At 47.8% G+C, this 24,800-nt stretch overlaps 2 protein-coding genes across 3 annotated transcripts in view; both read left to right on the forward strand.

The window, feature by feature from the left end:
- Window positions 1-487: 487 nt before the first annotated feature.
- On the forward strand, window positions 488-2,136 carry Rrs1 (ribosome biogenesis regulator 1 homolog). Its single transcript, XM_041667910.1, has one exon. It carries the CDS (start codon window positions 592-594, stop codon window positions 1,687-1,689), a length of 1,098 nt encoding a protein of 365 aa, XP_041523844.1. The 5' UTR covers window positions 488-591; the 3' UTR covers window positions 1,690-2,136.
- A 1,189-nt stretch (window positions 2,137-3,325) lies between these two features.
- Window positions 3,326-24,800, forward strand: part of Adhfe1 (alcohol dehydrogenase iron containing 1) — a 32,066-nt gene continuing 10,591 nt past the window's right edge. Inside the window, exons 1-12 of one of the 2 annotated variants that reach the window (XM_041667619.1) lie at window positions 3,326-3,406; window positions 6,938-6,975; window positions 8,583-8,629; window positions 10,011-10,064; window positions 10,201-10,355; window positions 10,481-10,677; window positions 13,275-13,352; window positions 14,757-14,862; window positions 18,227-18,379; window positions 19,652-19,750; window positions 22,196-22,274; window positions 22,490-22,586. In XM_041667619.1, the coding sequence (XP_041523553.1) occupies window positions 3,348-3,406; window positions 6,938-6,975; window positions 8,583-8,629; window positions 10,011-10,064; window positions 10,201-10,355; window positions 10,481-10,677; window positions 13,275-13,352; window positions 14,757-14,862; window positions 18,227-18,379; window positions 19,652-19,750; window positions 22,196-22,274; window positions 22,490-22,586 (1,162 nt within the window). In that variant the 5' untranslated portion in view covers window positions 3,326-3,347. Of the gene's footprint in view, window positions 3,407-5,059; window positions 5,262-6,937; window positions 6,976-8,582; window positions 8,630-10,010; window positions 10,065-10,200; window positions 10,356-10,480; window positions 10,678-13,274; window positions 13,353-14,756; window positions 14,863-18,226; window positions 18,380-19,651; window positions 19,751-22,195; window positions 22,275-22,489; window positions 22,587-24,800 lie in introns of those variants that run through there. The other variant, XM_041667620.1, reaches the window with a different exon arrangement.

The raw sequence follows: 24,800 nt of genomic DNA on the forward strand, positions 1-24,800 counted from the left end.
TTCTATACCTGCCTTTAAGTATGTCCGTGTGATCTCCGCTCACACCAAGGGCACAAAGAAAGGGGTCTGATCATTGGGGGGGGGGGGAGATTGTCTCGCCCCAGGAAATGCTGATTAGCCAAACACCTTTGTAATGGATTTATTTAGCCGCAGAATTCAAACACCTTCGTAATGAATTTATCCGCAAGCTACGTCGGGAAGCTGCGGTGCTTGCAACCCCCGGAGTTTGAGCAGCCCGCGGCCTAGCGCGACCGCCCCTGCCCCGCAGCATGCTGGGAAACGTAGTTCCAGCCGAGCCCAGCGCTGGTTAGTCCTCAGACAACCACGCCCCCAGCGCCGGTCCGCCCACGTCCGGTTACGAGACCAGGTCCCGCCTCCAAGCCCATCAGCTCGCCAATGCCGCCCTCTGCCGGCCTTCCCCTAGCCGCCCAGCTGTGAGCCGCTTCCGGGTACCCCGGAAGTGAACATCTGTCTTCCGGATTACGAGTCCGGACGTCCGCACGTGGTTGCCGGTTCTTTGGCTGCAGCCGTAGTGGAGCTACTTTGTGCGGCTGCCCCAAAGCAAGGAACCCGAACGCCGCAGTGACAGCCATGGAGAGCCAGAGCGTGGAGGAGCTGCTGGCTAAGGCGGAGCGGGAGGAGGCGGAGAAGCTGCAGCGCATCACGGTGCACAAGGACCTGGAGCTGGAGTTCGACCTGGGCAACTTGCTGGCTTCGGACCGCAACCCCCCGACGGTGCTGCGCCAGGCCGGGCCCTCGCCGGAGGCCGAGCTGCGATCCCTGGCGCGAGACAACACGCAGCTGCTCATCAACCAGCTGTGGCAGCTGCCGACCGAGCGCGTGGAGGAGGCGGTGGTCGCGCGCTTGCCCGAGCCGCTCACGCGCCTGCCCCGCGAGAAGCCGCTGCCCCGGCCGCGGCCGCTCACCCGCTGGCAGCAGTTCGCCCGCCTGAAGGGCATCCGTCCCAAGAAGAAGACCAACCTCGTGTGGGACGAGGTGAGTGGCCAGTGGCGCCGCCGCTGGGGCTATAAGCGCGCCCGGGACGACACCAAGGAATGGCTGATCGAGGTGCCTGGGGGCGCCGACCCCATGGAAGACCAGTTCGCCAAGAGGATTCAGGCCAAGAAGGAACGCGTGGCGAAGAACGAGCTGAACCGGCTGCGGAACCTAGCCCGAGCTCATAAGATGCAGATGCCCAGCTCAGCCGGCCTGCACCCGACGGGACACCAGAGCAAGGAGGAGCTGGGCCGCGCCATGCAAGTGGCCAAGGTCTCCACCGCTTCGGTGGGGCGCTTCCAGGAGCGCCTCCCCAAGGAGAAGGCTCCCCGGGGCACCGGCAAGAAGAGGAAGTTTCAGCCCCTCTTTGGAGACTTTGCAGCCGAGAAAAAGAGCCAGTTGGAGCTCCTCCGGGTCATGAACAGCAAGAAGCCTCAGCTGGACGTGACGAGGGCCACCAACAAGCAGATGAGGGAAGAGGACCAAGAAGAGGCTGCCAAGAGGAGGAAAATGGGCCAGAAGGGCAGGAGAAAGGGGGGCCGACAGGGACCCCCGGGCAAGAGAAACGGCGGACCGCCGGGCCAGGGAGAGAAGAGGAAAGGCGGCCTGGGAGGCCGGAAGCCTTCCAGGCCTTCTGCTTTCGGTGGCAAGAAGAAAGGAGCGCCGCATCAAGGTGGGAAGAGGAAGAAGTAGTAGGCTCCCCGCTGGACCTACTGTGCCAAGCTACGACTGTCTGTACTGAGGGTTAAGTTGTACACGGTGCAGGCGGTGGCCCCTGCCCTCGTCGAGCTTGAGATTGAAGGGGCGGGTTTGCCTCCCCTCAGGGGAGTCAGTGCTGGACTGTGAATTAATGCTTTTCCCACGACGGAGACACTGGCTGGAAATGAAGGGCGTGTTTTGAGATCAGGAGAATTAGTGAAATGATGTGGAGTAAGTTAACAGCCTGCTTTTTTATCTTGACTTTGGATACTGGATAAGAATTGATCAGATTTCTGGGGCATAGTAGATTGGTTCCAACATTTTTGTATTATTTTTGTAACAAAGCTTGTATATTTGTCAAAGCAAGGAGAGTGGGGGAGCCGAGTCTACCTGCGGTCTGCAAGTGTAAAGGTTACTTAATAAAAGTATGTCACTACCTGGTGTCGCTTTTAACTTTGTCAGTAGAAGTTGTCCGTGAAGCCAGTGGCCTGGGTACCCGCAAAGAGTGTGCTTGAAAAATCACAAAGTAGTTACAGTGGTTACAGGAAGGCCGCTTGTGTCAAGAAAACACAAGCGTTCTTTTGGCACTAACTATAGTATAAAGAGTACAACTGATGTTAAGGTGGGGCATTTGGCTAAATGAGCACAGTGCTTAAAATGGTAAACTGGAACCACACTTAAGAATGGTAATTAACCTTGTTACTCCAGGAAATACTTGTCATTACTGTTTATAACCAGTGGCTTGTTTATTGCTGTCCTATGTGGGTTTTTATTATCAACCTTTTTTTTTAATATTTGTTTTTTATGTATGCAGTGCACTGTCTTACATGTATGCCTACCTGCCAGAAGAGGGCACCAGATCTCTTTATAGTTCATGTAGTTGCTGAACCCAGAACCTCGAAAGAGCAACCTCTGAGCCGCTCTTCCAGCCCCCTTATTGTCTTATTTTGATCTTAATAAACTTATATTTGCATAAATATCTCCTGAAAGTTATTACTAGCAAACCCAGGGTGGACAGAGGGGTGCTTTCTGTAGAGCAAGCTGCCACCCCGCTCTGAACTGTCTGTCAGTGGTAGCAGACTTGGGAGTTGGGCTGTAGGGTACTTTAGTGTTTCGTGTTTATAAGGTTACTATTAGAAACTGCAAGGAAAGCTCAAATCGTCTCATAATAATGAAAGTACTCGTTACTAGGTTTGGATAATGTTCTTATTAAGTTCACTGGACTTTGCCATCCTTAGTGAGCCCCTCCACGGGGGCCTGGCAGATGGGCACTACTGAGCACTGCCAGTTTATGGTTCTAAGTACCCGCGAGGCTAAAGGTGTAGCAAGAACTTTATCAAGACCAAAACTGTTCACAGAGACCGTAACTTTGAAGGACTTGCTTTGAGGATTTTGATTGGTTGGAGGTTTTTTTGCTGTTTTTTTTTTGTTTTCTGGTGAGACACAGCTCTGGTTTTAAAGTGTACACAGGTCCTGGTGAGTCTTACATTTGAGTCAGCTGGCAACTGGGGTAGTTGTCTTCTTTCTGACGCCTGGAAAATGGGTTAAAGTTGGATCAGGTGACCCTGCAGAGCGAATTAGGGGATGTTTTCCTCTTGGCCAGGATTGGCTAGTGGTGGGGGTGGAGCAGCCGGAGGACAAGGAGACTTGCCATGGCCGCAGCTGCGCGCGCTCGGGTGACGCACCTGCTGAGGCTCCTGCAGGGCACAGCGTGAGTACAGGCTGCAGCAAGCATACCACCGTGCTTGGCAACCCCTGTGCCAGCCTGGCCCGCAGGCAGGCGGAACCCGAATACTTGCAGAATGCAGGAACGCGGTACCACAGTGTGCACTGGGCTGCGCAGGGCCTGAAACCATGGTAGGCCAGGATGGTACGGTGTGGCATAGCCAGCCTTAAAGAAATATTCCCCAGAGAAGGCAGCCTGGTCCCACACGGTGTGACAGGCAGTGTAGAACTTGGCCTTGGGGTTAAGACAATATATCAAAGCAACACGTGTACGGGGTCTGTGTGCAGAAACTGCTCTTTTCTGAGACAGGCTGCTTAGGGATCTGTGAGAGTTTAGACCCCTGATTCTAACCCCTTGCCGATGAGTTGTAAAAGGGGAAAGACCACCAAGTAGTTACCCTCCCTAACCTGATCCCTTCCAGAAGGGCTGAGCGCATGCGTAAATGCATGTGCACGCCTCAGCGTCAGCTAGGGAGGCAGAAGTCTGAGCTGACCGGAGGCAGGGAAAGGACTGGGACCGGAGAGGAATTCTGGCAGAGGGAAGAGCCACACCAGAGACGGAGCTGGAGTGCAGGGCCGAAATGTAGAGTCGGCCTGCCTTCCTAGGGGCCAGAGAGGCCTGAGATGTGAATGGGAAAACAGCTGGTGCTTACGAGGTGGCATACGCTGCCCATAACTATTGGTAGCAGTAAAAGCTCTTCATGGTAACTCTGACATACTGATTATTATCCCCTAGCATAAGAAAACCATGAAAATAATGAGCGCAAATGGCACGGCCGTGGGTTAACTTTGGCTATGCAGTCCTGTAGTAAAATGGTAAACTGTGCTCTATGAGCAACTGGAAGCCGCTAAGCCTGCATGCCTCACTCTGAAACATTAGCTTCTCAAAATGCCTGGTGACAAAATAACTCCATGGCCAGATAAATGTGGGGAACCACTTACTGCGTTGGCATCTGTGTTGGTGTGTAAAGCCCTCTGAGGAGTCCTGCAAGAGGGATACATGCATCCTTATGTGCTAAGCTTGTGCATTCATACTTCAAGAAAAACAAACACCATATCCGTTAGAACCAGAGTCACCCAGAACATGTCTGGACCCACCGCGTGCGAAGGGAAGATGGAGTGAGTGCCGTTCCGTGAGCACGCTCCGGTACCAGTGCAGGGAAGGGAGGCGTGGACTGAGGTTTACGTATATGGGTGTCTTGCCTGCCTGTCTGTCTGTGCATCGCTTCTGTGCCTGGAGAGGATAAAAGAGGTCATTGACCCCCTACAACTGAAGTTACGGAGGGTTGTGAGCCGCCTTTGTAGGTTCTGGGAATCAAACCCAAGACTTCTGGAAGAGCAGCCAGTGCTCTTGGGCACCGGGCCATCTCTCGGCCCCCTGGAAGCAGTTTTCGTAAGAAAGGAAGCACAGTCCATCAGGTCAGAAAGAAAGGCTTCCTCCCTGGGGCCTCAGAAGACTACCCCAGAACTGACAGGAGAGCCACTTACCTAGAAGAAAGGGGCGGGAGGAAGGTGGGTTCCCAGCAGGGACATAACTAGGGCAAAGTTCATGATGTGGGAGGAATCGAGGTAGTGAAGTGAGGAGAGAGGAGAGATTGTTACTTTTTCAGGAGCTAAATCCCGGAGATAGAGCAAGATGCGGAGCCGGTGGGCTGGGCTGGGTCTGCACTTCGTTCTCCATGGAAACAGTTGTAAAGGGTGAGGTCACTGGGAACCCCACCACCACCACCACCACACTGGGTAATGGAGCTAACACAGGTGCAGCCGAGAAGGCAGTTTGGAAACCAGTAAACATGGGAATGAGAAATGACGGTGGAAGCGGACCGTGGCACAGCCTGAGAGTAAGTGGAGAAATAGCTGGAGCCTTGGTTTGCGAGACTGTATATAAAGCTTAGGGGCGAAAGAAGGGTCAGGTGGCTGAAGGCAGCCCAGGAGCAAACTGAATGTGTAAGGGGTGGGTAGAGTGAGAAACGGGCAGAAGTGACAGTTCAGGAGAGCAGGGAATCTTGGAACCCAAAGAAAGTGCTAGCTGCCCGCTGGGGGGTCCTCTGGAGAGCTGGACTTGTTCTTAACTGATGAGCCGGCTCTCCGCAGCTCCATTTACACCTATACCCTATATGAGGATCCTGAACAATTGACTGAGGGACCGCTGGCGATCCCTTCCAGTGCAGCCACATTGAATATATCTCTGCTTTTGACTCTCTTGACTCCTTAGTTGGCCTTTAGAGGACAAGTGACTGAGTCTAGTTAAGACGGCCAGAGCTCAGGCTCCAGCCTGAGCTTGATTTCAGGGACCAAGGAGTGCGCTGGACGTAAAGACACAGCCTGCCAATGTAGGCCAGGGAGAATCAAAGGGTGAGCAAGTATGGGGGTTTCAGACATGAATCTCTTAATAGGCTAGGAAGGATAGTGAGCAGGGAGCTGAGGACCTCAACACAGGTGGGCATCCTCAGAAGGCTAGAGAGGCCCAAGAGGCCCAAGCTGGACCTCCGCTAGGGGTTACAAGTGGGTTAATTAGTCTTAGAACTTAAAATAGCACCAAGAGTAGGGACAGGCTGCCATGTCCCCAGCGTTGATTTCGGATGTCTTTCCTTTGCTTCTCTTGTCCAAGGAAAGCTTAATGCGGGGCAGTTTCTGCAAAGAAAGCTAGCTGGGCCTGGCAGACTGTCCCTGCAGGAGGCAGGTGGCCACTAGGTGGCAGCCTTGCTTTATAATTTGTGTTGACCTCGGGAAGTCGGGAGATCCTGAGAGCCATTGGAGTAACCACCCTTTTCCTTCCTTTACCTTTTCCCTCCCTGGGTGTTTTAAATCCAGATTTGAATTTTGGCGCGGTGGGGAGGAGGCTATGAAGTGTTTGCCGACACCCCGCTATGGCAAGGTTCTCTGAGTCATAAAAGAGAAACAAATGAATAGGAGAAACTGAAGCCAGAAGGAGGAACTGTCTAGAAATAGCGGCTGTGGAAGAGAAGGAGGAGAAGTCTCCAGAAAAGAGGCCGTGGACGGTGCTTGGGTGAAGGGCTTCAGGAAGGAGAATGTGCTGGGCGTGTGTCCTGTAAAGACAGGACGAGGTCAAAGAGAATGGGAGGGGGGAGTGGTCTGAGAGCTTCTGGGAGCTCAAGAGCAGAGCCAGTTGAGGGATAACTAAATACCTTAGAGACGTGAGAGAACTATGTAGAAAGTTCCCAGGGTTACGAGCTGAGTGGGAAGAGGCACGTGATTCAGTCAAAGTCCTGGCTGGAACCTCATGAATCCAGGGCCCCATCAGTGTGTGCCCTTGGCATCCTCCTCAGAGCTGCCTGCAGGTTTTGGCTAGGCATCACTTGAATAAGCACCCTCATGAAAAGGATTGTTTCGGTGTTGACATGACATTGACATTGGTGCTATCTTGAGTTTGACATTTCTGCTGCTTTCTGATCCATACTCTGCCAGCTGCGACCCATTTAGTTCCCGGACTAGAATGTACTTTAAGAGTTGGTTCCCTGTTTCTATTGATATTTTCCTTTTTTCTTTTCCCTAGATGCCAGTGCCCAGCACATTCTCACACTTACTCCCAAGGTAATGCATTTTGAGTTACTCCATCAGCTTCGGTTTGTTTCCTACCCCTAGCATGGACCAAGTGCAGGAAGGGGAAACCAAGGCAGGCGGGAGGTAGGTTGATGAAAGTAGCTTCCCTCGCCGTGAGGCTGGCAATGCGTAGCCCTGAGAGCGCCAGCTTAAGTTGAGCGCAGGACATGCCGCACTATTTATGCTTTCAATTTAAAACACAGTATTTTTCCAAACTGAAAACACACTTAGGATACTTGAAGAATGTTTGGGTTTTTCAAAAAGAAGGCTTTTGGGTTAAAAGACAGCTCTAAAAAGTAAGGTGATTGCTAGAAGAAAAACATCTTGCCCATATCCATTTTTTAAATAATCTATTCCTTAATAATTAAAAGTAATGGAAAAGGTCTCACCTCCCTCCACCTTAGTCCTTGCCAGACTGTGTTGTAGCTTCAGCCTGTCCCCAGGATGTCACATGCATTATTGACACAGGAACTGATTTTATCCTTGGCAGGAGGTTAGCTCTAGAGAGGCAAGGAGAGAGGGCAGGCCATGCAGAGGGCACAGCATGCCTGAGGAGTAAGGGAAAGTGAGTTACCAAGGCCTTTCCCTGCTTCGTGAGAGGTTCCCTCGGGGCAGATGGAGCCTCTAGCCACCAGCTGTGAGTGGAACCAGCCTTAAAGTCCTTGGGAAAACAGGCAGAATTTGTTTTCTACTGTTTTGACCTAATTTTTTTTCTTTTCTTTTTTTGGATTTTTCGAGACAGGGTTTCTCTGTAGCTTTGGAGCCTGTCCTGGAACTCACTCTTATAGACCAGGCTGGTCTCAAACTCACAGAGATCCTCCTGCCTCTGCCTCCCAAGTGCTGGGATTAAAGGCATGCGCCGCCAATTGCCCGGCAAATTTCTTTATTTTATTTATTTATTTATTTTGGCTTTTTTTTTTCTGCTTGGAAAATGACTAAGAAAGAGAAAACTCCAAAGAAACACTAGTAGCAAGAGTGTCTACAGAGCCTTAGAGAAGTTTGGGTTTTGGTAGGATGATGCCTTTACCCTCAAGGAATGGTGCGGTCCTGTTGTCATTGTCTAGTCATGGCCTCTTTAACAAAACAAAACAAAAGTAGTGCAAATTATTCTGTTGACTTTCCTTTATCTTATGGCTGACCTGAGTGGATTATATGTAGATTAAAAGGAAAGATGAGGGTCAGGGAGACAGCTCAGCGGGTGAGGACATTTAACCATGTCAACCCAGTGACCTGAGTCTGATCCCCAGAATTTGTGTGAACATGGGTCTGACCTCCACAGGCTTGCTGTGGTACACGCGGTCATCATGTACACACAACAACAGTAACTTTTTTAAATAGGAAATTCATTGGTAGCCCCTTATTGCCCCAACAGGACAACTAGCTTTATACAGAAATTTGAAGGACCAATTTTTAGTACTTTACATTTGTAAATATTGATCTACATTTGATGTACAACCATGAAATGCCAGAAAGGTGTGCTTTTAGGTGGGATTTCAGGAAGATGTTTATGTTCACTGCTGGATTTTATTATCAGAAAAACAATTGCGTAGGTTTAGTTTTTGATGCCTGCTCTGACGGTCCTCTCTCTGCGCTTCCAGCCCCCGGCCTCTCGCCTTCTGGAAAAACAACAGACTATGCGTTTGAGGTAGGTTTATCAATTCATTCTCTCTTTTATGAATGGCCTGAAAGGAGACTACAGGGTTTGCTGACACGCTAGAGTATCGTTTAAAATCTGCCAGAAACTGGTGCTCGACAGTCTCAGCTGAGCAGGTGCCCACAGTGCAGAAATGTGAAGATAGTGGACTATCGTCTGGAGACAGGAATAATGATTAAAACGCCACCTTTTATATAGCTGTTAAGATATTACAAACCCCCAGTTCACAGACTCTCCAAATTCTATGTATCCAGTGTCTGAAAATTTGCCTCAGGCCTTAATTAACAAAAGAAGTTATCTTTTGAAAGAAGAATAAAGAAGCAGCTAATTCTGGTGCAATTTGACACACTAATTCCATAATTGCTTTAATTGTTTGTTTAACTCCCTGCCCCTCCTAGTTTAGGAGCAATAAATTAGACGGTCACCCCAGCCACACCTGAAGGGCTAGCCTCTGACAGCCCAGCCACACCTGAAGGGCTAGCCTCTACTCACCCCACATGATTACTGACGCTTGAAAAATGTGTGGTTGTTTCTGGATCATTTGAGAGTGACAGAGACCTGGGTGACCCTCTTGGATTGTTTAAATCCCCATTTTAAAGAGTTAGTAACCATTTTTTAAAAGGAAAGAAAGCAGCCTGAACATACCACGAATCAGACACCCCGTAACTGTGTTTTGTTCTGTTTTAATTGAAAAGTAGGGGCCAGGCGGTGGTGGCGCACGCCTTTAATCCCAGCACTCGGGAGGCAGAGGCAGGCGGATCTCTGTGAGTTCCAGGCCAGCCTGGTCTACAAGAGCTAGTCCAGGACAGGAACCAAAAGCTACCGAGAAACCCTGTCTCGAAAATAAAAAAAAAAAAAAAGAAAAGAAAAGAAAAGTAGCCTATGTGTGTTAGTGTGAAACTCTGCTTTTGTGTGTGAACTCAGAAGCCCATGCAACTTTGATTTAGAGTCCAGCAGAAGGCCTTCCGCAGAGCCCGCCTCGGTGGAGTTGGTGGGTGGGATGCTACGTGGGTGTGTATGGACGCAGACAAGGGCTAGATAAATAAAGGGGCAAAAACTGCGGAACAGACATTTACACTGGGAAGTAGGAAATTTGAGAGTTAATTTCAATGCGGGGGGGTTAGGGAGACCAGATGTTTGAAGCTGAAGAAACAAGTGAGAATTTGTTATGTATTTGGGAAAAGACAAATACACAATTTCAGTGGGACTGGAGCCAAGGTTTGCTTAAAAAAGCGGGGAAGCCAGAGCTGAGAGAGCAGAGGACCATGCTAAAGAACTTATCGTTTATTCTCTAAACCATGAGGCGTCGTCTCTGGCTTTCAGGAATCCATCGGCCAACTCTAATACACCTAATCTCTTTTTCTCTTTTCAGATGGCTGTTTCGAATATTAGATATGGGGCAGGAGTCACAAAGGAAGTAGGCATGGCAAGTATTTGTGACGTCGGTGGCCTCTGTTACATCTCGTAAACATGAGTATTAACGGACAATGATCGAATTCTGTGTTCCTAAAGAGCACGTGAAACTCACTCAAAGTATCTAGCACAGTGTCTTTCTATTACAGGATCTACAGAATTTGGGCGCTAAGAAGGTCTGCTTGATGACAGACAGGAACCTCGCCCAGCTCCCTCCTGTGCAAACAGTTCTGGACTCCCTGGTGAGGAGTAACATCAGCTTTCAGGTCTACGATGGCGTGAGGGTGGAGCCCACAGACGGAAGGTAAGGTCTTAGCGTGCAGAAGCCAGCAAGATGGCCGCCGTGGGAAATTTGCCCAGACCTTATGGAGCAGCATGGTAGTGTGTGTAAATACATATCATAGGCTCTTTTGTTTTCTGTTCTCCAAGCTTCATGGATGCGATTGAGTTCGCCAAAAAGGGAGCCTTTGATGCGTACGTGGCTGTAGGCGGGGGCTCCACCATGGACACCTGTAAGGCCGCTAACCTGTACGCGTCCAGCCCCCGCTCTGAGTTCCTCGATTACGTCAATGCCCCCATTGGGAAGGGGAAACCGGTGACTGTGCCCCTGAAACCGCTGGTCGCAGGTAAACACTCTGCGCCTTCGCTTTAGGAGACCTTGGGTACTACGCTAGCCCTAGCTGTTGATTTCAAGGTCTACATTTCCAGAACCTCTGCTCTGTTCCTTTCTAATCAAATCAACGTCTTAATTAGAGAACAAAGCGGGCAGCTATGGCTTATCTGAAAACTCTGACCTTCACCATCGCGTAGATAGGCAATTGGGTCAGTTTGGAGGAAGCGTGCAGTTTCAGGCCGTGGTGTCACTGCACAGAGGAGGAAGGATCCTCACTGACATTTGGTAGGAACCTCTGTTGGCAGCCTTGTCCCCAGACCCATCTGCTTGGTCTCATCTCCCAGCCACCATGGAATCAGGGGAGGACAATTGCTGTTTTCTCTCAGTGACTCTGCCCTTTCTTCTACACAATGGCTCTCCAGCTGACTGGAGACAAGACAGCTCTCTGTGTCTTGCCTGGACATGTGGCCGGCATGTGCATGTGCCCAGTGCACAAATCCATATCAAAAATGGCTTGACTGTTCCTGGGGGGGGGGGGGGGGGGGCTTGGGGCTTCCTAGTCATTTCTTCCCTCTCGTTTCTACAGCCATTAGCACACACATAGAAGCTCTGTTGTTAAAATGCAGTGACTAGGAATAGCGGGACATCCTGTGTAAGTCTCATCCCTGCTCTCCCTTCTGCCCCTGTTGTAAGCATTCTTGGTAGGGACTTGAGGGAGTCAATGGCAGCTGAACTGCTGTGACTTGAACGAGGGATCAGCAGGGAGCAGCATAATTGGAGTCTGGCCAATGGAACCCACTGGTGAAACCGTGCCGGCGTCACACAGAGAGGTGATTAGTAAAGTTTAGAAACTTGACCGAACTACAAAACCACAGGGCCCAGCACAGGCAGCTCGTTCCTGCGCCCGTTGCCAAGAGGGAATAAAGATGTCTTTTAGAGACAGGATGTACTCGTGTTCCTACCAGAGGTGCTGGGCAACTTGATCTCTGGCTCTAGAGAACCAGGCTTTCCAGAGCTCATTGCTGTTTATATGAAACGGACTTTCCACATAGGTATGATTAATCTACATGTGTTAATACTGATGTATTATCATACATGCATGTTACAACAGAGATCATATATTCAACACAGTTTCATGTTAGTATAGACACAGACAATATGTGTATAAAACCTGTTTGCACAGATACAGACAGCATGCTGTAGCACAATGCCTGCTCTAAACGCTACGGTATGGTTTGAGAGTCAAGCAAGGGGCTGGAGACTGAAACACAGAGAGAGACAGACAGACAGACAGTCAGACAGAGACACAGGTAGCGCCTAGAATTCCCGCTTTGTTGTGTTCCAGGGCAGCTTATATAGGCTCTCTTTGACCAGTGGCCACTCCCTAACTCTCAGCTGCAAACCCACCAGAAACCACTCCCCTGCCATCAGGAACTCCTGAGGTGCTCAGAGCAGCTGCAAAACAAGTTGTTTGCTCAAAACAGCTGCAAGCATAGGAAAGCAAAATTGTTTACTCCAGCAGACAGGGGTCACAAGAAATTCAAGGTCTGGGGGTCCACAGTCCCCCACAGCATGCGTGTTAAATATGCATGCACGTTAACCATACATGTATGTTAATTTATCATACGTTCAATATAAATTCACAAAATATATTTGTATATATACAGATAGCATGCATATTAAACACACATGCATGTTAAGCATATATACATGTTAATGAAGCCATGTATATATCTAATTTTTTTTCATATTCCGACCACAGTTCTCCCTCCAGCCTCTCCTCCTGCTACCCTGCACTTCCCCCCAGCCCATCCCCAAACCACTCATCCCAGCAGGCAAGAGCTCTCATAGAGAGTCAACAAAGTCTGGCACATTAAGTTGGGGCAGAACAAGGTCCTCTACCCTACATTAAGGCTGAGCATGGCATCCCACCCTAGGGAATGGGCTTTAACAAGCTAGCTCATGTACCAGGAATAGCTCCCGGTCCTACTGCCAGGGGCCCCTCAGATAGTCCAAGCTTCACCTCTGTCTCCCACACGTGAAGGGTCTAGTTTGGTCCCATGAAGTCTCGAAACCATGTATGTTGTGTTAACAAATGTAGAAGTCATGTAAATGTTAAGCAGACCACATGTTAAAAAGATACGATATAAACTGGGCGGTAGTGGCACACATCTTTAATCCCAGCTCTTGGAAGGCAGAAGCAGGTGGATCTCTGTGAGTTCAAGGCCACCCTGGTTTACAGAGCGAGTTCCAGGACAGGCTCCAAAGCTACACACAGAAACCTTGTCTTGAAAATACAAATAAAAAAGATATGATATACATTAAGAACATTCAAACATCATAATGTATGTTATGTGCTAGCGCAGATACAGACTGCCTACATGCATGCTAATGTAGTCACAGACATAATATGCTGATGAGTACATACACATGTGTATTAATGCAACATGGATGTCACATGACTCCTTAGCGTATATGTTACACAGATGTCAGACAAACAGGTCAGGGATACTCCTTTTCAGTCTTTGCTCCTCATTTCTGAGGTGGAATTAAGTGTCTCCGCTGACCTCTGTTCAGATCCCTTCTAATATTAATATTATTTTGTTCAAGTTCCAACCACCTCAGGAACCGGCAGTGAGACTACAGGGGTCGCCATTTTTGACTATGAACATTTGAAAGTCAAAACTGGTAAGAATTTTATTCATAATTCTTTTGAAATTCTCTCTCTCACCTTTCTACCTCACTTCCTTGTCTTTGAGGCTGTTATTTAGAAATCAAGGAATTAAGGGAACTCAAATATACATTTTCTCTTCTCAAGAATGTGTAAAAATAGGCTTATAAGCTTCTTGTTAAGAAGCTTACCTGAAAAGCTTATCAAAATGCCATGGATCTCCATATATATATAGGAATGTATTCCACTGCTGTGAGAATATGCCTTTGCAGGCCAGCTGGTGTCAAATCCCCTGGAGCTGGAGTTACAGGCAGGCATGAGCCACTTTACCTGGGTGCTGGGATCCGAACTTAGGTCCTTTGAAAGAGCAATAATTGCTCTTAGCCACTGAGTCATCTCCCCAGCCCTGAATGCCATGAATTTTAGTAGGCCATACCCCTTCTCATATCAGTGGTTGTATCAATGGTAAATGGGTGTTTCCTTTCTTTAACATTTTTTAACATTTTAAATTAGTTTATCAAAGCATGATTTTATACAATGAGATGTGTACTTTTTAAGAGTCTGTTTGATGGGTTTTAACAAATACTCATGGCCAATCAAGAGCCTAGACATCCCATAAGTCCACAATGTTGTCTGAGTCCCATCCCAGCCGATCCCTACAGGCCCACCCCAGTTCACTTCTGTTTCCATCTTCTTAGTCTTTTGGGGGCTACTGCTTGACCCTTGAATGCTGTGGTAGAAATGACCCCCTCCTCGAGTTTGGCGCAATATACTGCTTCCAGCCTTTGCAGCAGAATAAGCTGATGTTCAGCTATGTCCAGAGTAACTTTTTTCTCTTAGTTAAATTACATGCCCCTTGACATTATTAACAAAAACCGAAACAAGCAGCATTTAAATTCAGCCTTACAGTTTTTGCTTGTGTACATATTATCTAATCTTTATTCTTATAGCTTCAAGTGACGCGCGCTCGTGTGTGTGTGTGTGGGTGTGTGTATGCACACCTGTGTAAGGCCTAGTCTTAGGCTAACTCTGGGTGGTTAAGTGACCTGTCCACTGTCACACAGCCAGGAGTAGAACAACGGCCAGGGGTATGATAGTGAACATTTAGAATCGAATGAGAAATAAGCCCTGGTTTGCATTCTTGCCAGTTTCTGTGTAGTAAGCACTGCCAGCAGGGCCAGCAGTGTCCCTCCTCCAGGCAGCTGAAAGAGCTACACAAACTGGCCCCTGGGATCCTGGAAGCCAGCCAGCACAACCCTGAGAGCACGGGTTCTGGTCCCAGGTCACTCTCCACTGCTCCTGGTATCACGACATGAAAATGCATCTTTTCTCATACTTTTGTTTTTAAATGTATTGTCCTAAGGTTACTTCATTGTTAAGGGAGCCCCGCCTTTAACATACTAAAATTCCTTATGTTTTAGGCATTGCTTCGCGAGCCATCAAGCCCACACTGGGACTAGTTGACCCTCTGCACACCCTGCACATGCCCTGCCAGGTGGTGGCCAACAGTGGCTTTGATGTCCTTTGGTAGGTACCACTGCCACCCAGAGGGCCTTTTCAGGACTGGTCCGTAAACAGTATTTTGCCACCTAAGGGGCTGTATGCAGTGATAACCCTTCCCTGATTAACTGTATAGCACCCCTCCTATTGGCTGACATTGTCTCCTCTCCTACAGGGAAATGTCTGATTGGATGTGGTCAAATTAAAGTCCTCAGGCCTACCTCAGGCAGGCTATCTCACCCTGGACAACATTAGAGGCTGTGGGGCCACAGATCAACGATCAGTTTAAGATCACATGAAGCTCCTGGACTATACTGCCTGTCTCTATGGCCACAAACTGGGGAAGGATTAGGCTGCAGTCAAGGGAGGTCAGGAAAGGTGGCTAGTGTTTCCGGGGTGGAGGACCAGCATGTGTGCTCTCGGGACCTGGAGGACCAGCGTGTGTGCTCTCTCGCAGGACCTTACACACATCACCTCTCTGTAACACTGCAGTGTGAGACTCTCGCAAGAGAAAAGGAGATTGGGTTGCCAGGGTTTAGGAACTTGACCGGGCTCACAGTAGGCACCTGTGGTTTCGGCTGTGATGTGCCAAGATCCCATCTGTATACCTACTGCAGATCCCGTTCCCGAGCTAGGCCATCATTGCCAGTCTCCTTGAGTAGCAACCCCGGCTCTTCACTTGCAAGTCTCAAACCACCATAGTCCATCCACTGGTACAAGAATGTTGTGTCCTCGAAATCAGAAGATTTGTTTCTTTTTTAATTATGAGATAAGGTCTCTCTATACAGCCCTGACTGTCCTAGAACTCACTATGTAGACCAGACTGACCTTGAACTCATGGAGATCCATCTGCTTCTGTCTCCAGAGTGCTGCGATTAAAGGAGTGCCTCACACCACACCTGGCTGTCAGCATCTCTTAACATCTGTATGTGGTGTGTATTTTTTTCCCCAGCAATTGTGTTTCAACACACTGCATCTTCGCATCGGCATGCTATAATGTACTCAGCGGGGTCTTTTGAAAATGGTGGCATATGAAAGTCCGTGCAGTGAAGCCGTTCTCTTAATCACCTGGTGCCACAGCTTCTCCTGCATCCACCATCTCCTCAGGAGCAGGACTTGGTATAACACTCCTCTTCTCCCACCATGCCTAAACTCGGCAGATCCAGTTTCTTGGGCCCCTTGACTCTCTCACACCTGTCTGTCTTCTCAGGCTTCATTCTTCCTCCTTGGTTCAAGCTACATCGGCTGTTCTGCCGTTCTTCAGACCACTGCAGTAGCCTCCTTATAGGCTTTCCTAAATCCAACCACATCTCTCACAAGCTTCCAGACTGCAATATGCCAGTATGTACGCACGCATGCATGCAAGAACACTCACACACAACTCCTTATGTCTGAAATGTCCCTCACGGGCCCACGTGTTGGAACACTTGGTCCTCAGCTGGTGCTGCTGTTTTAAGAGTCATGCAGCCTTGAGGAGGGGGAGCCTGGCTGGTGGCAATATGTCACTAGGGGTAGACTTTGGGGGTTACAGCCTGGCTCTACTTCCAGTCCTATTATCTGCTTGCTAATCTGGTCGACACACCTGAGCCCTGGTGTGTGAGCCTGGCTTCTACCACCATGCCCTTCCTTTGCCCATCTCCCCTGGTGCACTGTGAGCTTGGTGAGGACAGAGCCACCTTACTCTCATCCCCAGCACTACCCCCAGGGCATGTGACTGACATCGCAGGTTCTGATTGCTGTCGAATGATGTCCATCTGAGCTAGAAATAACCATCATTCTGTCTAACCTCTGGTCTGTTCCTATGTCCTATTACCTAGAAAACTAACTCCACCCTGTTCAATGTTGTTAGAAATTTGATGAGATGTTTCCGATTGTTTAGGAATAATGGAAATAAAGTTGCCCTCCCTAGCTATAAAGCCCATAATAAGTCTACCATGGCCCAAGCAATAACCTCAGGGGGATGCTGCTGTCTACAGAGGGGTGGGGGAGGAGGAAGACATCAACACTGCTTACGTTGAGCAGCTATCCATCACTGTGGCAAAACACCCGAAATCACCACCTTAAAAGGAAGACAGGCTGGGGCTAAAGAGATGGCTCAGGGGCTAAGAACATTAGCTGCTTTTTCAGGGGACACGGGTTCCATTCCCAGCCCCCACATGACAGCTCACGACTGTCTGTGACTCCAGCTCCCAGGGACCTGACACCTTCACACAGACACAACAATGCACAGAAACAGGAAAAGTAAATAAGTCATTTAACATTGTTTTAAAAGAAAGGATTATTTTGCTTTGTGTTTTAGATATGTCCACAGTCACTTGGCCTTGCTGTTTCGAGTCTATGGTGGTACACGATATCATGGTGGCAACACATGGCAGTCAGAATACAAGGAGGGACAAAGAGTTCCATTGTCCCTTCCAAAAGCACCCTGTGGCCTAACTTTCCTCTACTAGACCTCACCTACTAAAAGCTTTACTACTTGGGGCTGGAGAGATGGCTCAGAGGTTAAGAGCACTGGCTGCTCTTCCAGAGGTCCTGAGTTCAATTCCCAGCAACCACATGGTGGCTCACAACCATCTGTACTGAGATCTGGCACCCTCCTCTGGCGTGCAAGAATACATTGAGGCAGAATGTTGTATACATAATAAATAAAATAAAAAAAAAGCTTTACTACTTATCAAAAGGGCCATTGGCTAGGGATTGGCTGGGGATTGGCTAGGGACCTCTTCTCTTTCACCCCTTTGGGGGCCATTTCAGATCCAACCACTCACACTGCTCCGCCCTCCCTTTGTGCGGTTGACTCTTGCGCGTCTCCTGCAGCTCCGGTTGAGAACTTCAAAGCCACGAGCATCCATCTACCAAGTGCATTGTTTTTTCTTACTTTATTATAATTCATCCAGAAGGTGCCTTTTCTGCTTCTCACCTGGAGAAGAGAGTGAATCCTCCATCTAACAGTGGGAAGTCTGCCAGGCAAAACATCATCTGTGTTCTACTGAGGCCATTGTGCGTCGTTCGCTAGATGAATCTAGTCACACCTGCAGCTGAGCACAGGCCCGCAAGGGGGGAAGCTCTGAAACATTCAGAGCCAACCTTGAGTGTAAGGCACATTAAAAATAGACTCAGGTGAAGAGTTTAAAATGGCCAGGCAGTGGTGGTGCACGCCTTTAATCCCAGCACTCAGGAGGCAGAGGCAGGCGGATCTCTGAGTTGTGAGGCTAGCCTGGTCTACAGAGAGTTCCAGGACAGCTGGGTTACACAGAGAAACCCTGTCTCAAAAAAATAAACAAACAAACAAATAAATAAATAAATAAATTCCAAATGTAGCTATAAGCTTTCAAGGGATGAAGGGTGAAGAGGAAGGCAATGCCTGTTCTATGTTTACGTTTCTCTGCAGCCATGCTCTGGAGTCGTACACGGCCATTCCCTACAACATGCGGAGCCCCTGCCCTTCCAACCCCATCCAACGGCCAGCCTACCAGGGCAGCAACCCAATCAGTGACATCTGGGCAGTCCACGCACTGCGGATTGTTGCCAAGTATCTGAAGAGGTATGTCACCCTGGGGAGAAAGAGCTGGGACAGAAACGCGTGAGCTGCTCTCTGGTGACACCTGGCATGCCTGATGCTGACACAGTGAGCTGACTGGTGACATCGTCTGCTCGCCAGGGCAGTCAGTAGTGACTTCTGAAGGGATCTGAGGTCGGGAAGGCGAAAATTAGACCTGTCAGTCCAAATAGGCACCAGTTTCAGAACAACCAAAGCTCCTAGAATGTAAAGAAGACAGATGAAATAAAGAGAGGTTTGCTCACCAAAGCCCCCAAACTAGCTGGATATGGCAGTACACACCTGTAACTCAAGAACTGATGCAGGAGGATTGTCACGAGTTTGAGGTCAGGCTGTGCTATGCAGTGAGTACTAAACCAGCCAGGGCTACGAAGCAAAACTCTTTCAGAACAACAGCTCCCGTGGGAAAGAGAACCATGGAGAGAACGCAGGAGCCACCCATGGAGAAAACTCACGTGAATTAAAGTGAAGGAAAAAAAATGTAGCTACTCAGGAGACAGAAAAGACAGGAAATGTGAAAGGATTCCTGGGAGGTTTAAAAGATTTAAGAACACAAGTACAAGCTGGGTGTGGTAGCAGCACCCGGAGTCCCGATGACTGGGGAAACTGAGGCAGGGGGTCCCTTAAGCATCGGAACGTGAGACTAGCCTGGACAATGTAACAAGACCTCATATCTAAAAACAAAAGTTTAAACGAAATATTTTACAAGTTGACTAATCCTTTCATTTTTTTAAAGAATACAAATATATAAGTATACGTATTTACAGTCACTGTTTATGAAAGAGCAAATGGGAACAGACTCCCGAAACAGCAAGAACACACAGTTCAATCTGGATCAGTGTCACAGACAGAAAGATGTATAGACTGGCTTGGCCTGCAGGTAGCCTAGGGTGACAGGGCTCCTGGTGCCCTCTGAAAGTGTACACTCTGAGTCTGGTCACAACTGTCAGGATCATTGGCCAATGATGAAGAGGGAGTCCCAGGTCACCTCCCTAGAGCACACACACAGTGCAAGGTTGGGGCTCTGGTCCCGGCCCCTTCCCGTCAGCTGAGCGACTGACAGCGTGTTTATTATGTCCTTGGTGAGACTGCTGATGAGAAAAATATGTTTGCTTCGGTTTTCATTGAGAAGACAGGCAGTTGTTTGAGTAACCTGCCTAATTTTCCTCCCTCATCTTGCCTTTCCCTGAGGCAGCTCTTTATTCAGAAGACAATGGCAATGTTGGGGCGTCACTCCGTATTTCTGTAACCCAACAGGGCTGTCAGGAACCCCGAGGATCTGGAAGCGAGGTCTAGTATGCACTTGGCAAGCGCTTTCGCTGGCATCGGCTTTGGCAACGCTGGTGTTCATTTGTGGTAAGCGAACACACAATTTATTCTCTTAACTCAAGGTACTGTTTTCTAAATTTTAATATCTAATAGTTCAGGACAAGGGGCAAATTTTAAATATGCTGTACAAGGAAGAAATCTGAGGTTTCCCCAAATATTTTCTTAATTTGAATTCAGTTCATTAGGTCATGGGTTTCCTATGACAGCTTTAAATTCATATGCTATACAGTCTGCTCGTTTAAAGTGTATGTAAGTCAATGGCTTTTAATCTGTGCACAGAGTCCTGCACCCTTTAGTTTTAGGACATTTTATTAGCCTCGTAAGAAAACCCCACATCCTCAGCTCACCAAAGCCAACACTTCCCTTGATGCCTAGACACCACTGAGCAACTTCCCTTCTCTAGAATTTCCCAGTTGGGGCACGTCAAAGGCGTAAAAGCACCTGGTCCTTTGCATCTGCCATGTTTTATTTGGATGCTCTTAGAACCACTTCTTTTTTACAGTCAAATACTAGTCTATTATATGGAGACACAACTTTTCTTTTTCTTTTCCAAGATGATGTTTCTCTATGTAACAGCCTTGTCTGTCCTGTCCTGGGACTCACTCTGTAAACCAGGCTGGCCTCGAACTCGCAGAGATCCGCCTGCCTCTGCCTCCTGATTGCTGGGATTAAAGGTGTGTGCCACTGCTGTCTGGCTGAGATACCACATTTTATTTGACCTGTTATCAGCTGGTGGAAATTTGTTGCTAAAAATAATATACTGTACAAGTTTTGTGTGCACATTTTTATTTCTCTTACTTGACACAAATAAATGGAATTTCTGGGTCTATGGAAATGTTTTATTAATTTTTTAGTGCCTATACCATTTTTCATTCACACCAGCATCGTATGAGGGCTCTTGCGTCTCTGTATCTTGCTTGTATTGCAATTTGTAAAATCTCAAATGCGGGATTGTCCCATAAAAAAGAGAGGGAGCAATCAGAATCTTGGTTAATAGTCCCAAATTAATCTTTGACTGAAATGTTATCGGTAAAGTGCTTTAAAATCATAAACAGAGAACGTTAAGAATTGAGCAGGGCTTTGCTGGTGCAAGGCAGTGGTGAGCATCAAGTTCTGTGGCGTAGAAGCAGGAATTTATTACACCCAAAGCAAGTATACAAAATGTACTAGAGCCTGAAAATGTTTACCTCCCTTGGCCCACTGTTTCACTCTTAAGGATCTAGCCTAAATAAATATCCATGATCTGTACAATGGATTTCCTTACAAAGATGTTCACCTAAGTGTAATTTATAATTGAACATTTTGGATGCATGTATAGTACTTAATAAAATAAAGTCATTAGGAATAGTATTTAAAGCAGATTTATACAAGAAAATGCAAAGAACAGCATATAACACCAAGCACAGGGGCTCGTACCTGCAATCCTAGCCCTTACGAGGTATAGGCAGGAGTATGAGGGCTTTAAAGTCATCCTCAGCTACACAGACAGGTCAAGATCAGCCTGGGCTACATGAGACTGTCTTAGAACAAACAAACAAAATATTAGGCAACAAAAGCAATGTACAAAATTATATGCACAGGTGCGCAGGTCCTGGGGAGAGGCTCGGCGGTTTGGAGATCAACAGCTGCCCTTTCAAATGGCCTAGGTTCGGTTCTCAGCATCCCTTTGACTGTTTACCGCCACATGTAACTCCAGTTGCGGATGATCCAATGTGTCTTCTGGCCTCCAAGGGCACTGCAGGCATGGGGTACATAGATACACATGCAGGCAAAACACACAAAATAAAAAATAAAGGAAAAAATCTAGAAACAAATATGTCCAATATGATCATAAATTAAATATATGCATAAAATGGGTAGAAGGAAAGATAGCATGAATAATTCTTATTGTGTACAAAGAACATAGACAACTATTAAAAACCATTGAAAATTTCAAGTATCGCTATACAGCTGCCTTTGAAAGCTCCATGAGCCCTAACACTTCTTGAGAGCATACTCAGCAGTAACTTTCTGCTTCCAAGAGAGTCAAGTACTTTCTGAAGTTATCCAGTCACTCGGAGAAGCAGGAGCTCTCGATTTAGCTCACGTCGGAGGTCTGAGAAAGTCAGTTCAGTAGACCCGGATAGCCGAGCTTCGTCGGCTAGACTTTATAATTCAGCGCCATTGATACGCAACACTTGAAACAGTCTGTCAGTTATTTGCAGAATGGGTCACTAGCGGGTCCAGTTTGCCTTTTGGGCAGCACATAGGACTCCCTCATCACTGGGGTCTGACCATCTCAGAGGTTTTTGTGAACGAATACCCTAAAGTTGGAGAGCATCACAGTTCATCCGGGCATCTGAAAAATGTATCCTATAGAATACATCACATAGGTAACCATACCGTCCAGAGACAAGAGGGCACTCCCACAACAATGTCTGTGTTGTTGATTTCTGGCGTCTGTGTGTCAACAGATTTTTTTTTCTTTTCCAGCCATGGCATGTCTTACCCAATTTCAGGTTTAGTGAAGACATATAAAGCCAAGGAATACAATGTGGATCACCCTCTGGTGGTAAAAATATTTAATAATAAATTACTCAACTAAATCTTATAAGTATATCTTTAGTGGGGGCGGGGCTGGGGATGGAATTTCAGGACCTTATCATACTGGCAAGAACTGTATCGCTAAGCTAAGCTGCACCCCAGCCCGTGCTGCGAGTTCTCGGCTGTTCTGAGTACTCTAGTCATATACTAAGGAAGAAAGCTTTTCTATCCGTCTCTCCCCAGCCCCATGGCCTCTCTGTGGTGCTCACATCTCCAGCAGTGTTCACCTTCACTGCCCAGATGTTTCCAGAGCGGCATCTGGAGACGGCAGAAATACTAGGTATGAACCATCACTCACAAATCTGTGGCCTCCAAGATGGAATGTTGGCATTGTCCTTGACCCACCAAAGACATGGAGGGAGACTTATTATTAATTATGAATGCTCAGCCTTAGCTTAGGCTTGTCCCACTTGTTCTTTAACTTAACCTGTTTTTATTCTTCTGCATTCGCCTCGGGGCTTTTCACCTTTTATTTATCCTCTGTGCCCTACTTCCTGCTTCCTCCATGTCTGACTGGCTGGGGCTCTGGCATCTTCTTTCTTCCTCAAGCCTAAATTCCTCCTCCTACTTACTCTCCCTGCCCAGAAGTTCCACTTATACCTCCTTCCTCACTATTGGCCATTCAGCTTTTAATTGGACCAATCAGGTGTCCTAGACAGGCAAGGTAAAACAGCCACACATCTTTACATAGTTAAACGAATATTCCGCAATGTGAACAAATGCAACACATCTCTGCATAGTTAAACAAATGCTCCACAACAGAGTGATTCCCAGGAACAGTAACAAAAGCTGTTGTTTTGGTGTAGCTCGGTGATAAAACATCAACAATTTGCCTGAAGTCCTGGGCAGCATTTTTTTTATATTATTATTATTAAAAATTTTCACCTCCTCCCCTCTTCCCATTTCCCTCCTCCTTCCTCCATTCCTCCTCTCCCTCCCTCTCCAATCCAAAGAGCAGTCAGGGTTTCCTGCCCAGTGGGAAGTTCAAGGTCCTCCCCCCCTCCATCCAGGTCTAGGAAAGCAAACAGGCTAGGCTCCCACAAAGCTAGTACATGCAGTAGTATCAAAACCCAGTGCCATTGTCCTTGACTTCTCAGTCAGCCCTCCTTGTCAGCCACGTTCAGAAAGTCCAGTTTGATCACATGCTCCATCAGTCCCAGTCTAGCTGGCCTTGGTGAGTTCCCATTAGATCAGCCCCTACCGTCACAGTGGGTGGGCACACCCCTCATGGTCCTGACTTCCTTGCTCATGTTCTCCCTCCTTCTGCTCTTCATTGGGACCTTGGGAGCTCAGTCCAGTGCTCCAGTGTGGGTCTCTGTCTCTATCTCCATCCATCACCAGATGAAGGTTCTATGGTGATATGCAAGATATTCATCAGAGTGGCTATAGAATAGGGCCATTTCAGGTTCCCTCTCCTCTGCTGCCCAAGGAACAAGCTGGGGACATCTCCTTGGACACCTGGGAACCCCTCTAGAGTCCAGTCTCTTGCCATCCCTAAAATGGCTCCCTTAATTAAGATATATACATCCCTGCTCCCATATATCCACTCTTCCTCCATCCCAACTCTCCCATTCCCCCAAGCTCTCCCCATCCTCCCCTTCTCACTTCTCTCTCCCCATCTCCCCTTACCCCCACCCCACCACCCCCACCCCAAGCCCTGGGCAGCATTTTAAATACCATAATTTTATGCTTCTTAGGATCTGTAATGAAATGGAACCTATACTGATGCTACTTGCTCAGCTTTCACCTCCAAAGAAGGCAAAGTAATGACTTCATAGACTTTTGCTATGCTGAATCACTGATAAAACGAATTAAGGAAGCAGCAGGAACCCCCAATCCCAGAGAAGCTAAACAAGGAACAAAAGCACTTTCAAATGAGCAACCTATTTGCCATACTGTTGAATAAGTAATCTCTCTAGTGAGATGCCCACTGGGTGTTTTGACTCTTATAGAGATAGAATATAATTCTGTTTAGCCGTAGTAGGAGGAAAGAAAAATCTTGGTTTTTTTCTGAAACAAGGAGTCTTTTTAGGTGACTTGGAGAACTTGATTAACTTGTAGAACATCTTATTCCATTACTTATGTTTAGGGTGGGCGGAAAGAGAAAGGCTGTAACGAAAACTCAATTCTTCATTATGTCCCTGTAGCTTGAGCCGTTGGAAAGATGATCCCCGAGGAGGCAGGAGCAACCGCAGACATCCTCCTCCCACAGGGCCACTGCCCTGGCCCTCCCTCTCACACCAGCCCTTTGTGTGCCCCACAGCTCCAGGTGCTGTGCCGGGAATGCTAATGTCAGAAACCCAGGACTTGGAGCCAAACCCAGGCTTCAGTTTGCAGTGTGTCCTGTGTGAGCACATTGGCAGATTTACAAGGGGCCTGTAGCCCTTTTCCCTTTAGGGGGGAAAATGTGCGCCCGTGCTGGGATATGGCTGTGACCTTTGTAAATATGAGAATGGTAAAAATTAAAGCTTGGGGGGGGGGGGGGTCCAAACTG

This window comes from Microtus oregoni, unplaced genomic scaffold (genome assembly GCF_018167655.1).
Source record: "Microtus oregoni isolate MIOR12 unplaced genomic scaffold, Mior012 000017F_ref0000208, whole genome shotgun sequence".
NCBI classification, from domain to species: Eukaryota; Metazoa; Chordata; class Mammalia; order Rodentia; family Cricetidae; genus Microtus; species Microtus oregoni.

Bases quoted from the DNA above. Each gene is read 5' to 3' on its own strand.
- Rrs1 (XM_041667910.1), top strand. From the start codon at position 592: ATGGAGAGCCAGAGCGTGGAGGAGCTGCTGGCTAAGGCGGAGCGGGAG.